This window comes from Mesocricetus auratus, unplaced genomic scaffold (genome assembly GCF_017639785.1).
Source record: "Mesocricetus auratus isolate SY011 unplaced genomic scaffold, BCM_Maur_2.0 Super-Scaffold_100009, whole genome shotgun sequence".
Taxonomy (NCBI): domain Eukaryota; kingdom Metazoa; phylum Chordata; class Mammalia; order Rodentia; family Cricetidae; genus Mesocricetus; species Mesocricetus auratus.
The window spans coordinates 13021536-13034127 of NW_024429193.1; the positions used below are offsets into that span (position 1 = coordinate 13021536).

General features: G+C 45.4%; 1 protein-coding gene across 2 annotated transcripts in view; it reads right to left on the reverse strand.

The window, feature by feature from the left end:
- Nucleotides 1–2258: 2258 nt before the first annotated feature.
- Nucleotides 2259–12592, reverse strand: part of Ddah1 (dimethylarginine dimethylaminohydrolase 1) — a 124756-nt gene continuing 114422 nt past the window's right edge. For both annotated transcript variants that reach the window (XM_040751644.1, XM_040751645.1), the window contains exons 5-6: nt 7937–8080; nt 2259–5274 (exon numbers count right to left, since the gene is read on the reverse strand). In XM_040751644.1, the coding sequence (XP_040607578.1) occupies nt 5158–5274; nt 7937–8080 (261 nt within the window). In that variant the 3' untranslated portion in view covers nt 2259–5157. The remainder of the gene's footprint in view (nt 5275–7936; nt 8081–12592) is intronic.

Genomic DNA, 12592 nt, shown 5'->3' on the forward strand with positions numbered 1-12592 from the left:
CCCCGGTGCTCCTGCACCAACCCGCTGAAGCCAGAGCAGACTTGGATCCTCCAACAATGAGGAAAGCAAGTGTAGCAATAGTTTATCAGTCTACAAACTCACTCGGCTTGAGCCACACACACACTCCTTCCGTACAAAGCTCTTTGCAAGCTGCCCCCCCCACACACACATGGAGAGAGCCGTGAACTGCATGCAAACATCACTGGAAGCAATGCAATAGGTTGGTCCTCCCAAGCACTGTCTTAGTAACTCCTCTTTTGTGATCAAACATGTCCTGCAGTTTAAGAGAAATGGACCTGTCCAGATTAGACTGGGTTGGGGGTGTACGCTCAGTAATGATGACTGCTTCTTCTGAGTGTATTTTTGGGGGGGTAACCTCCATTTTTCATCTTATACCTATATACACTTGGTAGTGCATATGGTTAAAATAAAATGCATTATGGGAAAAGGCATGCACAGTGAACAAATCCTTATGTAACCCAGCTCCGTCAGTCAAAACGTGACGTCATCAAGCCTTGCTCCTTAGCAATCATGTCTTCTTTCTCTGAAAGACTCAAACAGTAACCTAGTGCTGTTTGTCACTCCAGCTCAGATGTCCCAGTGTTCTCCAACAATGTATCTGGCTTGTACTTTTATTTTGCTTTTGAATGAAAACATTTTGCTATTTTCTATTCATGTGCACATCACCACTTTTCTGAGTAGGACCTGGGTACAGCAGCAACCCCTTGTTCTTTAACGATTCTTACGCTGCCTGATGTTTAACCCAAACATCTGTGCACTTGAGGTCTTAACTTCCTTGCTTCTCCCAAGCAGGCAGCTCTCACAAGACAGGGACTGTGGCCTAGCGCCTGGCAAGGGTGGGCACTTGGTAAGTGTGTGCCCACCTGTCTAAAACTACTGTTGGCTTGTAGTCTTTGGTAGCATTCCCATTTCTAGACATGGCAGTGTATTGTGAGAGGGTATTTGTTTACTTGAAAAGCTTTGGGCAAAATCAGTTAGGGGGCCCTTGCCATGCAGGCTTTCTGTAAGAAGAATGCTCTTTTCCCTGGGTGATGGGCTCTGGGCTCCGGCACTCAGTGTGTATGGGGCATCTCCTTTTGGGTCAAGAGCAGGCTTGCAGAGATGGTACTTGGCATCGAGCCATTTTTATCTCTATTGGCAATATCAGCGACGACCTAAATTCATGGACGTGCATCACCTGAGAAGGTGCGAGTACAGCAACAACCTCCTCCAAGGACTTCAGGACGCTCTGTGCATCTGCTTGGCAGCATCCCATATGGTAGGACGGAACTAACTACAGAGCTGTGTGGAAGCTTCTAAGTGGCAAGTTCTGACAATCTGATGAGCCCTAGCAGCAACGTGGACATCCCAGACGTGTGTGATCTAACGGTGTAATTTAGAAAAAGTCGCCCTGTAACTGTATTGTGGGACACTGGGGGAAGCTACCGCTGATGATATACCTCTGTCTTTATTGAGGTGGGACAATGCCTTTAATCTATTGCCGAGCAAAGACTCTAGAACATTACAAGGATGTTAAATCATTCAAAATTTTCATTAACATCTATTCATAAATGTATGGTATCTTCTAAAGTATCAACTGTAGTTATCTATGGGTGATAAAATTTTGGGCGGTTTATGTCTTTAAACATTGAAATACATCTTATTATTAGCATTTCGTGTTATGCGTATATGTTCATGCCACCTTGCAAGTGTGAACATCAGAGGACAACTTTTGGGGTCAGTTCTCTTCTTCTACGTGAGTCTTGGGGATCGGATTCTGATTTTCAGGATTCTGTGGTAAGTGCTTTTAGCTGCTAGGCTTTACTTTTTTAATAGTATTTTTTGTATTACTTGTATTTATTTGTACAGCGAACATTTATTATTTTTAATAAAACACAGCTCTTTCAGATTAAAAAAGTTATTGGAATACAAAAACCTCATAAAAAATAACGTTCAAACTTCCTTAAGGTGATTACCATAAAACAAATGAAAACCAAAACTGACTTCAAGGCAATTTTATTGCTGTGTATTCACTGCACATAGAGACGGGTTTCACAAAGACATTTTCTTGTAAATATACCACGTACTTTGACTGTATTCCCTCCTCCATCTTCCCTCTCTCCTTTCCTTCCTCTTGCCACTCCCTCTTACCTCCCATCACGAAAGAGCAAGGAGAAATCATTCGGCTTAGCCATAAACTGAATGTCATAGCGTGCCAGCCGGGTAACGTGGTAAAAGAAGAGCCGGACACCAATGGGCACAGCACAACTCACACTTTATTCCGTCACGACTGGTGTACAGTAGGAGTGGGCAGCAGGAAACTAGCAGAACCCTGGACTAGCAGACTGTGAGAGACATGGCTAGCTTTGGCACACATACTGGAAAACCACACATCGCCTGGAAGATGACAGCCAAGAAGAGAAAAAAGCACAGACCTAAGACCCCATGGAAATCACGTCTGAATTCTGTAGCATGTTACAGAGTGAATAACTACAATGACAAACATGCAACCCTACGGAAGCCACACTGTGAAACTAGACTATTTTATTTTCCCTTCTCAGAGATGGAGAGAGGACGGCCTTAGTAATCGGTTCCTAGTAGCACAGAAGCACAATTAACTGTAGAGAGATCTGCAACTGATTCCTATAGCGAAACCATCACAGTTAAAGACATAATGCCAAATAATGTGTTCCTTCTAGACCATCTTTTCAATTAAACCAAATCATATTGACTCAATAATTCTAACTCAACTTATACTTACTTAAACATAATTCCTCACGTCTTTATAATGTCAAAAAGCATTTTTGTTAGTGTTTTCATCTTTGTAAGCCACAATGGACAAGAGGATAACGCTATGCTGATGAGAGCATCAAAGAAGCAATGCCACTGTGCTGCAAATATTTTGAATTTTTACATCGTTGTACGCACAGGGAGTCCAGAGCAGCCAGCCCGATGTGTGATGTAGCGGAGCACAGTAAGATGGCCAAGGGGCGTAGATGCCAAATGATTTCTCAGGACAAACAAGGAAAGCGGGAAGCAAAGGAAAAGGGAATGGAAAAATCACCTTTGGTAGAAGAATTGTCACAGTGCAAAATCTATTCACTCGTAATCGACTAAACACAACAGTTCTGTGATCAGGTAATCGGGATGACAGACAGAACCCTGGTGACAATTGCAAGTCGGTTAGCTCACACTGGCTTGTTTTTCCTGTGGTTGACTTTGAGATGGTCACCTCTCACGGGGAGAATTTCTGCTTTTTGCCAGCGTAGAGCCAAATTTAACCCCAAAGGGCAACCATAATTGCTGAGAACAAGTTTTCTTTATTGGGCATGTGGCTCATATTTATTTGCCCTGAAAAAAAAAAAAACCCCACCATATCATTCACCCAGGATGGGATGTTTTGAAATATGATAGTGACCAAGACACGGCTCATTCACAGATGCAGATAGCTAGGTCTTTGCATGTGATATGAGTGTAGAGTTAGGCAACAAGGACGAGATGGGACATATTTCTTCAGAAAGTTGTAATGTCAAATGAATGTAAGAGAGGAAGAGCAGTAAATGATGCGGTGATTTTCACGGGTTACTCACACCCATCTGCAGTGCGGGATGCAGTAAAGGCAGTAAATGATGCGGTGATTTTCACGGGGTTACTCATGCCCATCTGCAGTGCGGGATGCAGTAAAGGCAGTTCTCCTGCTCATGAAGATAAGGAACCCTGATCACAAAGGGAGGGAGAGGGAGAGGTCTGAAGTGCTCTTTCTTTGTCTTCCCAGCTTTAAATATTGAATGCCAAACTGCAGGCTACCCAGCAAAGATGGAAGTGACCATAAGTTTGATGACGTGCCCGGTCGGGTCACTGTTCCTTGTAAAGTACCATGTCCCTGGCCTGACTCTTCCAGCTTTTAAGGAAAGGAATGCTCTCTTCCTTTGCTGTGACATTGTTCTTTGTAAGAGACCTGTTTCAGTTTTGTTAAGAGCTGAAAGTTGTGTAATTTGAAGGCTAGAGAGGAAATAGGTTTCAGCCAAATTCCACAGTAGACATTCATGGATATTTCAAAGGAGACTAATACATTGTTTGTGGTTGACTATAGGCACCGTTTCCCGATTGCGCTCCTAGACCATGGGTGGAGGCAGCTCCCTTCGACTCTTACCGGACCATCAACAATCATTTTAGATGCTATGCCTCTTTTGAAGGAAATGACTTTTCAAGATCATGATGATTCTAGGGGGGGTAGACACAAAGTGAGTCAGAAAGAAGCTGAGAAGAGGGGTGGGGGTGGGGTAGAGAAAGACTTTTGTCCTTGCTCCTATAGGACTGGTCACTAGGCAAAATCATGGCATGCGACTCAGGCTTTCTAAGATGCACCCATGAGTTTTTTTCCAGGCTTCTTGATCTAACATCCCATGTCAACCAGCTGGGGCTGAATTTACCTTCCCAGGGGTGGTACTCAGGTCTGGTGCAGACTCCCTCAGGATGTGCCTCTGTGAGGTTCCTGTTCCCTAACCAGCCGCTCTGATTTTGGCGACAGTTCTGCCAGGGAAGGGAGGGTTGCTGGTGGAGATGTGGCCCCGAGGCAGAGGAGAAGGAGAGCACACAGGGCGAACCTTCAGGAAGGTTTCCAGAAGGCAAGACCTTGGACAAATCCTAGGCCAAGGAGGCTGTGACAGAAGTCGGAAAGGCCAAAGCAGGAATCTGAAGAAAGGTTTTTAGAGTGTAGAAGAGAAGGGGATGGGAAAAATCCATGGGCCAGGGAATTTCACAGGAACCAAATGTGATTCATGATACAGGAGAAAAAAAGTCCCTTGCTTATCTTGATGATCAGGAAGGCAGTCTTTAGAATACTCTGCAACTAAACTATTTCCACACTAGGCACACAAACACTGAACTGAGTGTTCCCACACTATTAATCACATTCTTAATAATTCATTAATTCTGTATTGTCTGGGTTGCTTAATCCACAGGTTAGGTACCACCGTGAGGTGAGGGAGGGTGTGGAAAATGGGGCAGTTAAAATCGGAGTTAATTTTGTTTTCTGTAAACAAGAGTTAGTAGCACAGTGACACAGTAGATTGTCAAGGAAAACAAGAGGAGTGGGCATGGAGTCATCAGCCTGGCCTGGCCACCTTTCTGGCCACCGGGGAGGGGCTCCTGGGCTCAGGAGTCTGTCTTCTTGTTAATAAAAAGGGAGCAGCAGGTGAGCAGACCATCCACCTTTTCCATCTCCGAATTGCTCACGGGGATCAGGAGATAGTCTTTCAGCTTCTCATAAACCTGCAGATGCCGGAATCAAGAGGGGAAGGGAGACAGGGTTACGGTCTGGCCTGTTTCACCACACCCAGGGACAGAGAACTAATTCGGTTTATATATCTATGTTTTTCAGTCATTTAAACCTCAGTACGCATGTCCACAGTCCTACCCCAGAGCTGGCCACAAATGGATGGCCGCTTATTCTGTGCTATAACTTCAAAGCAAAGGATGTGTCACCAGCATGAACGTTGCTAGAGTTGCCTTTACTCTGTCATTGTCGACCCTGGATTCAGTGATAATCGAAACCCCATGGCTGCGTGCGTAGTTTGAACAACCCTCCCTCTCCTCACTTTAACGCACTCTTAACTACACTCTCATGCTCCTGCCCTTACCAACTCTGCCAGAAGAGTGTCAGAGCATGCAAGTTAAGTGCGCAAGGCCGGTCACACTGTGTTTAAGTTGTAGGTGTGAATTTTATAGCATCTTTCAACCGCAATGGAAAGTGCGTGTCAAAACATCTAATTAACAGTCCACACATTCTTTTCCCTGTGATCAAAAACACACTCTTAAAAAACAAAATTACTTGAAAACATTGCTTGAAAAGAACCTGCCCTGATGCTTTCAGAAACACCATGTGCCTTAAAATTCAGCACATTGGTGAGTGTGTAGGAGTCAGGTGGATCCAAATCCAATCCCATCAACTTGCTACTGCCGTTTCAGTTAAGTGACATCCCATCTAAGCTTGTCCACCTCTCTGGAAGGCTGGGATACTACTGCCATAGGGTTATTACAGGGACTAAATAAAGGTAATGTTTAAGGCATGCTTAGCCATAGTGCTATTACAGGGACTAAAGGTAATGTTTAAGGCATGCTTAGCACAGTGTGTGCCTCAGAAAGACCCTTGACAAGCAAAGGTGTTACTGATGCTATTCTACTGTTGATGGGCATCAGACTGAACTTGGAGGCAGTTAATGATACCTGGTTGCTAGGTGATCAATGAGGCTGAGGAGGCATGAAGTCCTCAGAGTAGGCTGCGTGGACTTGCAGCTTGTTCTTATTGCAGACTCTGGGCTGGGGGCCCTGGAACCTGCATTTGCTAACAATCCCAGACATAAGAGTGTAGCTACTTTAGTACTTGTTTGGGATTGGGAGTTCTATATTTTTTTTTAGGCTCACACCTCTCCTATGGAAAGAGAACAAAATTGCCTCTCCATCACCCCAGCCCTCTTTTCGGGTACTAAAAGTGACCATGATTAGAGGATAAACCTAGTCCAATGTAGTCCTGCCTATGCAAAAGGAGATTGGGGCTGGGGAATGGTTCAGTCAGTAAAGCTGAGTGCCCTGAAGGCGTAAGGACCTTTGCCAAAAACTCATGTGGAGAGCTGAGTGCAGTGACGCACACATCTGTAACCCCAGCACGGGGGCAGTGGAGAACTGTGGTCTGGTCCCAGGGCTGCTGGGAGTCAGCCTAGCCTACTTGGTGAGTTCTAGGCCTGGGACAGAGTCCATCTCAAAAACCAAAAACAACAACAAACAAAAACAAAGGGTAGGTGGCCCTGAGGAAAGAGCCAATGTTGTCCTTAGGCTTCTGCATGCACTCACACATGCACACACATATACACCCACACATACACATGCACACACATACATGCACGCACACATGTACCCACACATGCATACACATGCATGACCGCATGCACCCACACATGCATGACCACATGCACCCACACATGCACCCACATGCATGATCACATGCACCTATACATGCACACATACATGCATGACCGCATGCACCCACACATGCATGACCACATGCACCCACACATGCACACACACACGTGCACACACTCATGTATGCACACATGCACCCACACGTGCATGACCGCATGCACCCACATGCATGCACACATGTACCCACACATGCATGACCACATGCATGCACACACATACATGCACACCTACACCCACACATACATGTACAAGTGCACCCACACAAGCATGCACAGATGCATGAACAACATGCACCCACACATGCACAAACGCATACATGACCACATGCATGCACACACACATACACGCACACCTACATCCACACATACATACACAGATTCATGAACACATGCACCCACACATGCACCCCTCCCACACTCACACATGCACCCACCCACGCCACACATATACACACATGCACTCACAGGCAAATAGCATAAAGTAACGTGCAGCATTTTTCAAAGCATAGGACATAAACAAAATCAATGTTCTTCTATCGTATTTGTTATAAATCCCTCTGGGGAGGGATGATCTCAAGAATGCCTAGAGGTTAGAGACCCTGAAGACCCAGTGGCCGAGCTGGTTATGTATTCTACGATGAAACAGAGAAAAGGGCGGAGACAGAAGACTGCCCTGACACAGGGTGATGATCTCCTTAGTTTAGGAAAAAGTCCAGGTCCAGAGACTCTGGTGGAGATTGCATGTAAAACTCTGAGCAACGGGCAGCAGCATCCGAACCACTGTGTATGCGTGACTGACCAATGGCACCAAAGAGAAGTAAATAAGCACTTCCTTTGCTTTCAACGATCAGTGTCTCAGTGTTGGTAAGTGTAGCAAAATAGACATCCTCTTTTGTCCCTCCATCATGAGACCGGTCCCCAGGGAGGCTAGCTGCAGGAGAGACGGTGTGTTTTACCTTTGCGCTTTCTGGGTACTCTTCTGGGGTTTGGTGCAGTAAGACGTGCCCTTTGTTAGGGATATTTAGATAGATGCAGTTAGCGGCCATGTCATCAGGTACAGTGAGCTTGTCATAGCGATGGTCACTCATCTGCTGCATGATCTATAAAACAAATGAAGCAGGCTTAGGTGGAGTCTCCCATACTCACCGGGAGGAAGGCAATAGTGGCATCCAGACCTCAGATGGCTCTGTGTCTCAGGCTTTCCTATGTCACCTCAGAGGCAGCAGAAGAAAACCAAGTGTTCTCATTCTCCTACATCTTGTGCTTGTTTGTTTTTAAGGTTTAAAAACTCATCTGCATTTTGCTCTATGCCCCAAAGACATAGCAGCACTGTATAAAACGGGCAGATGTGGAAAGTCTGACTGGAAGTTTGATGATATTCTCGGCTGAGAAAACATGGCTGTCCTTGTCTTCAGAAAGACAGATAAATACAACTATCAGTAAGAGGTGGCCTTAAACACGCACAAGCACACTAAATCTGTTCTCTGTGCACATAAAAATCAAGGCCCAGATTTCTAGGATATCACAGGTATAAGCAGGTAGTTATACTACATTGAGAATAAGGTGCAGAACCAGGGTAAGCATTTGACACTTATTGTCTACTCTCAAAACTTCTATTTTAATGTCTCATTAGTGTGCTGTAATATATGACGACACATTTTACTAAGGCATGCCTGTGCATGTAAATGACATGTTTTGATCATACTTAGCACCCCATTGCTGTCTTTGTCCTGTCCACATCTGCTGATCTTCCTCTTTCCAACCAGCCCCTTCCTCCTTTATGCCTTCTGGTTTTTGATGAGCCAGAGTTCCCGCAGCCTGGGCCCGTGTTTGAAGTGTCCCCACGGTTTCTTCTAGAAGGTCTCACACTGACGTCTTTGATCTATTTTGAGATTTAAGTCAAACACCTCTCTTAGCTCTCATTTACTCTCTCTTAACCTTCAGAGCTGAGACAGCACCCAGGATTACTAGAAAGAGGTCCAGTGACTGGAGACCTCAAAGAGGTTCACAAAAGACAGTATGTAATGGCCACTGCTACCTAGCCAAGTCTAGACACAAATAAACAAAATCCAGAAAATCCACAATGCTCGCTGACTTAATTCCCCAAGTGTCAGGGAGAACCAGGAGCAGGGTTTGGCTGAGTACATTGAGGTGGCATACTCCCCCCATTGGCTTGTAATTTAATTCTTGGTAAACAGATGACTCATTGTATTTCCTGTCTACAGAAAAAACAAACAAACCAGAAAGAAAGAGGTGTGGCTAGACCATGCGTGCCAGGTCTCACCAGGATCTCCTCTCCACTGAAGCCGGATGGGAGGACCTCACCTGTCCACCTGACTCACGAGTGCCCAGGGGTGACCACAGGGCAGAAAGACTGTTACCAGTGCTCACTCCTTGTTTAGCAGTGAGGGAACACACTACAGCCTCCAAGGTTGTGGACTTCGGGAAGTCCAGTAAGAGAGACTAGGCTTCCTTCCTGCTCCGTCCCTCCCCCACACCAGCTTCCTCCCTTGAGGGAGCAGTCCTCTCCTTCTTTGGCCTTGAGTTTTCTTCAGTTGACGGCATTTATTTGAAATCATAATCTCTGTTTTTCCTCACTCTTTTCCTCATCACTTTCCCCTGAGCTTTATGTATTTAATGGCTTCTGAGCGAGGCATTCCCGAAATTACTGAAATAAGGGCCCACAGCCAAGCCAGAATAGTTTGAAGATAGTTTCATTTTTCTTTCATTATTGGGAAGAAAAGAATTATAATTTTCCTAATGGGGAAATAATTTAATGCTGAGGATATATGAAGTAATTTACTGATAAACTCTACCGAGAGTTACTCTTTTAAAAAATGCAGGAGCTACCTCAGGAGAAGGCTTCCAATTAATTTGTCAAGGTCTCTTTGGTTATCACTCTGTGGCAAATTAGAAACCGTGCCGCAAGAAATGACTTTTAGTAATGAATGGGCTCTACATGGAGCTGTGTGAACAGCGCTGCTCAACTCAAAGTAAAAAAACCAAGAGCTCCATCGGGAGTCTGTCTTCCCTTCTAAAGGACTTCAGAGTGGTAACTGTTTTTCATGGAAAAGACAAAGGTGCTTCTTCTAGATGTGAAGAACTTCCGCCATGTTAGCTGAGGTCCCACCTTTCCTGTCTCAGTGTCATTTTCACTGCTTGCGAGCTCTTACTGTCTGAAAGGTGAGATGGCTTGCCCTCTCCTTACAGCTGGGTGCAGGAGACACACGTATATACACAATGCAGAGAATCTGCTGTTCAGGGGACACAGAGAAAGGTTCAGGGATCGCATCTCTTCATGCCATACGCGTGTGTGTATGCGCGTGCGTGTGTGTGCGTGTGTGTGTGCACGCGCACGTATGTGTGTGCACACGTGTGCGTGCGCACCTACTCATCCGTATGTGTACCACAAGGATGAAGTTACACTGTCCATCTTGGTAGGGCAGCACTGCAGACGGCCCAGGCTCCCAGGGACCACGCAGAGGCCAGGCCAACCAACAGGCTTTCTCTCTTCTCAGACACTCAGTCTTGTGAAAGATGAGTACTGTCTCAAGCATCCTGAGAATGCAGCTGTTGGGCTGATTTGTGTTCCAACATTTTTTTTTTCTTAAGAAGGCTGGAGGAAATGGCTGTGTTCCAGCATTCTTGGTAAAGTATTCGTTTTAATAGTAAGGACCGAACTTCCTGCTTGCCATAGCACCCCACACCAGAACGGAAGCAGAGAGCACTAAACTCTCCAGATTCCTCCCACACCAGATCCCTCCACATCCCGAGAGGCCTCAGGCTCAACTGGGAAAAACCCAACTCAGCGCTGTGCTATCCAGTCTGTGGGGGAGGCTGCAAAGGCAGGCTGCATTTCAAAGCACTTTCTACTTTAAGTGGCCTAATCACAGTGGCGATAATTGAAATCGGAAGCTACTGATATCTGGTCCAGGCATCATGTGGTGTCCTCTTGGGGGCTAGGCACAGGGGCTGTGTAAGGTGGCAAACAGACAGATGCAAAGATATTCTAAGTGCTGCCTCTAGGAGGCGGCAATCTAGTGATGCCGAGCGTGGTTCGGAAGGTCTACTCCTCTCCTACCACAGACACCTTCTACAGCAAGAAGACACACCGTCCTAGAGAGGAAGGGACTTTGGACATGGTCCTAGAGAGGAAGGGACTTTGGACATTGTCCTAGAGAGGAAGGGACTTTGGACATGGTCCCGGCCACAGGAGCATCCTCGTGTCTTTCTCAGCTGCTGGCTTGGAGGGACTGGCCTTGCTCCACAGAGTGGGAACCAGCGGGTGCCTTCTGGCTTTCAGCCGGAATCTGCAATGGTCAGTCACATTAACCAGGCGTTTCCGGCAGTTTCCCACATTTCTGGGAATTTTCCCATTGAAAGAATTGGACGGCAGCCCCATTTTTCTGCGTCTTACTCATGCCTTCTTTGTATTACAGCAATTACATTAAAATAAAAAAAAATCTGGACTGTGTGGTTGGACAGAGCACTTTAAGACTTAATTGGTCAAATACTGAGGTAAAGAGATAAAGAAGATATTTAAAGATGTTAGGAAATATTCCAAATACATTTTTGGCTTGCTCATAATTGATCTACCCATGATGTATGTATGTATGTATGTATGTATGTATGTATGTATGTTGTGTGTGTATGCACCCATCTCAAGACATTAAAATGAAATCAATATGAAAAGCAACTAATTATAGAGTCCATTGAGAGATGCAGTATTCAATGCGCAGTCCCTTCTCATTGCTACTAGGTATCTGAAATAGGCCTTTATTGATTTATCATGCATCGGGGTACTAGGCTCCACATCCTGACAATCCCTTTAGGGCTGAGCCAAAACAAGTGTGTAATGTCATAGAACTGCTACCATGTTCCCACAGTTTACGGGTTCTCACAGATGAGCTCAGAGTCGAGAACCATGTCTCTAATTAACTATGTAAATAACTGTACTGAGGATGAAACGCAGGGTAAGCGCCCTACAGCTAAGTTACATCTCAAGTCTGAAGTTGTCTTCCTCTCATTTTTCTAAGTAGGTTTTTCTGTGTAGCTCTGGCTGTCATGGAATTCACTATGTCCACCAGGCTGGCCTTGAACTCCACCTGCCTCTGCCTCCATAGTGCTGGAATTAAGGGTATGTGCCACCATGCCTGGATCAGATGTGTATTTTTATCTTATTTTAGTTTTTCGAGACAGGCTGTCCTGGAACTCATTCTGTAGAGCAGTCTGGTCTCAAATTCAGAGATCCACCTGCCTCTGCCTCCCAAGTTAAAACTGTGTGCCATCACTGCATGGCTTTAGATGTGTATTTAAAACACACACACACACACACACATTTGTTTATTCTTTGAGGGTTTCATAGTAAGTATACAATGTATTTTGGTTATATCCACCCCCATACCCCTCTTCCTCCTTCTCTCCAACATACATCCTCATCCCGATTTTACTCTGCCTCCTCCTCTCTTGAAAAAGATATAACCCAACAAATCCACTTAGTGCTACCTACATGAGCCTGAGTGTGGGGTCATCCCCTGGATGGATCATGGGCAAGCTACCAATGGCCACACTCCCAAAGAAACATGACTCTCCATCCCACAGTAGCCACCGAC